This window comes from Oryzias latipes, chromosome 10 (genome assembly GCF_002234675.1).
Source record: "Oryzias latipes chromosome 10, ASM223467v1".
In the NCBI taxonomy this organism is placed as follows: domain Eukaryota; kingdom Metazoa; phylum Chordata; class Actinopteri; order Beloniformes; family Adrianichthyidae; genus Oryzias; species Oryzias latipes.
In genome coordinates, this window is record NC_019868.2 from 26731544 (window position 1) to 26734010 (window position 2467).

Here is a 2467-nt window from a genome sequence, read left to right on the forward strand (position 1 = left end):
AGCGGGTTTTATATGTTTAAACTTAGAAAAAAGTCAAGTTAACTCTTAAAAGTGGATTTCTTTTTCCAACACTGGTTCATCCGTTTTTTGACATTGATTCCAAAAGCTGATGAGGGGAAGGCTCAGGGGATGAAATGCCTTTTTCTTCGTTTTTTATTCCTTGGAAATTAGAAATTGTACGAATTGCAGAATTTTTTCAAAAATTGCCTGATCTTAATAAAAATAAAAAGTCAAGTGGCTTTTTTTGCAGGTTTTTATCTAGACCTCAGTCTTTTTCTGGTATTTGATTGTTTTTTTTAAAGGTTTTTTCAGTATAAAAAAGTACAATTTTTATATAGTGGATACAGTTTCTAGTGGTGTTTCTATGTTTCAGGGTACATGTAAAAATATATTCTCAAATAAATAAATATATAGCATAAATACATGTATTTGAAATGAATAAATAAACGTCTATACTTTGTTTCCACACAGTTCTCCATACAGGTAAAAGGAAAAAACAAGAAAATTCCTTCAAAGTCCTTCTAAACAAACGATGGCTCCCTGTCAGAGCACCTTGGGAACATTGTGGGAATATTACAGGTTCCCACCGCTCCATGCCAGCTGACGTCTCAGTTCAGCAGACAACAGAGGAGATGCTCCGCAGCCCCTCAGCTCTGTTTCCCATTTGTATCCATTTCCACACAGTCCCTTTGAGTCCGGTCTCAGAAACAAACGAGCCCCTCATGCAAAGACAATCTAGCCTGTCTTCGTGGCTGCCGAGAGATGGCCCCATGCATTCCTACAAGAGGCCCCGGTGCCTTTATCCCTGCCGGTTGGCCTGCTGTCCACCAGCCTGCGTCGGCCTCATCGCCGCCTGCGTCCCTCTCTTCTCCTCCTCGCCTGCCAGGGCTTTAGGCAGCTTTTTCCTGATCTGAACCAGCGGGTCTCCGTGTCTCAGCTGTGTCCCAGGATATCCCTGTACAGCTCTGGCACGCGATCAGGGTCCACAAACCTGGGCAAGAAGTGCGTGAATTTCTGGTGCCGCTTGGATTTAGTCCCGTTCCTCGGCGTCCCATCTTTATTTAATCCCACAAAATAAGGTTCTTTGTCTCTGTGTTTGTAAAGGTTGGAAGCGTAGGTGTTATACCAGTTCTCCTCAAACGTCTCCTTGAAGACACATTCAGCGGTGAGCCTTTCCTGAAAAAATAAGACAACAGCAGACGTCTTCAGTTGGAAAATATAAACATTTTTTAATGGTCTTGACAACATTAATAAGCAAATAATGATACCTACAGAGCCGTACAACTCTCCTTTGTCGTTCATCCCCAGGTAAAGCCCACTGTCCACACCTCTAATGCTTATCAATCCTGCAGCAACGCTTATGAATTCCAAAATACCTGCAGAAGAATAACAGTTGTTCTCTACAGATTTAAACAGTGATAAAAGTGAGAAATCCCACCAATCCAAATACAAAATAAAAAGTGTCCTCTGCTTTTTGTTTTGGCACTTTTTCCTTGACTTTTGAGAGAATACAGATCTAAAGATTTACCAAAGCGGTTGTGGTCCCTCCTCGTCCCCTGCACTGTACCATCCGGAAGTATTTGCAGGTGAAACCCAGTTCTGCAGTAGAGCTGCCTCCTCCTCAGAGTGCCTTTCAGGTGCGTCAAATCCGCCTGGTTGCTCTGGTACAGCTTGTCCCCAGGTAAAAGGTGCTCGCCCAGGAGAGTCGGGCTGTCCCCCGGAGGTGTCAGGAAGAAGTGGGACGCCACCTGAGCGACACCGTGGATGCCATGCAGGACGCCTCCAACTTCCCCCAGAGTTGCAGCGGGAGCCGCGGCCATCGCGCCAAAGCTCGGCGGGTAAAGTTCAGAAAGAAGGTCCGGTCGGACGGAGCGCTCTTGTACCTGGTTGTCAGATTTCTCCTTTAGTGCATGTTGATACACCCCCCCACCCCCGCCTCCTCGGTTACTTAGCACATGTCCCCGAAGCGAAAAGACGCACAGATTTCTCCACCTCTGCTGGTTCTTCTAGCGACCTGTGCGCGCTCGCCGTCTTCATCAGCTGGAAGTGGGCTGCATTTTTCGCGCATACCTGTTCACCCTGTAGCGGGTGACGCGTGATTGGAGCCACGCACGAGATGCAGATTGAGTTTGCTGTAGAGCTGAGTGAGCACTGCGGCGCAGCCAGGTGAAGGCGCTCTTGGAGGGCTGAGCTCAAAGTGGCAGGGGTGGTGAGGCAGGTGCAAAACCACAGGACTACTAATGGGCGGGGCTGTCACAGTTGAGACGTGCCCTGGCAGGGATTTTTTTCTTCTTCTCCTGGGGCAGAGAATATACTACTACTCACACGTTGGGGGCAGAGTTGGGAGCGCCTTAAAAATAAAACCAAAGCCAGAAAATATGTGCCCCCCATGCCATGTGTGCGTCGACTCTGTTTGTGTCAACAGTTTGTTCACTTTGAACCCATCTGACGCGTTTAAATTCCAGAG

At 47.1% G+C, this 2467-nt stretch overlaps 1 protein-coding gene across 1 annotated transcript; it reads right to left on the bottom strand.

Moving 5' to 3' along the window:
• Window positions 1–311: 311 nt before the first annotated feature.
• fgf20a (fibroblast growth factor 20a) lies at window positions 312–2198 on the bottom strand. The gene is given in 3 exon segments (NM_001104739.2): window positions 312–1176; window positions 1273–1376; window positions 1529–2198. Coding segments are annotated over 3 exon segments (639 nt in total). The 5' UTR covers window positions 1821–2198; the 3' UTR covers window positions 312–933.
• Between the last annotated feature and the right edge of the window lie 269 nt (window positions 2199–2467).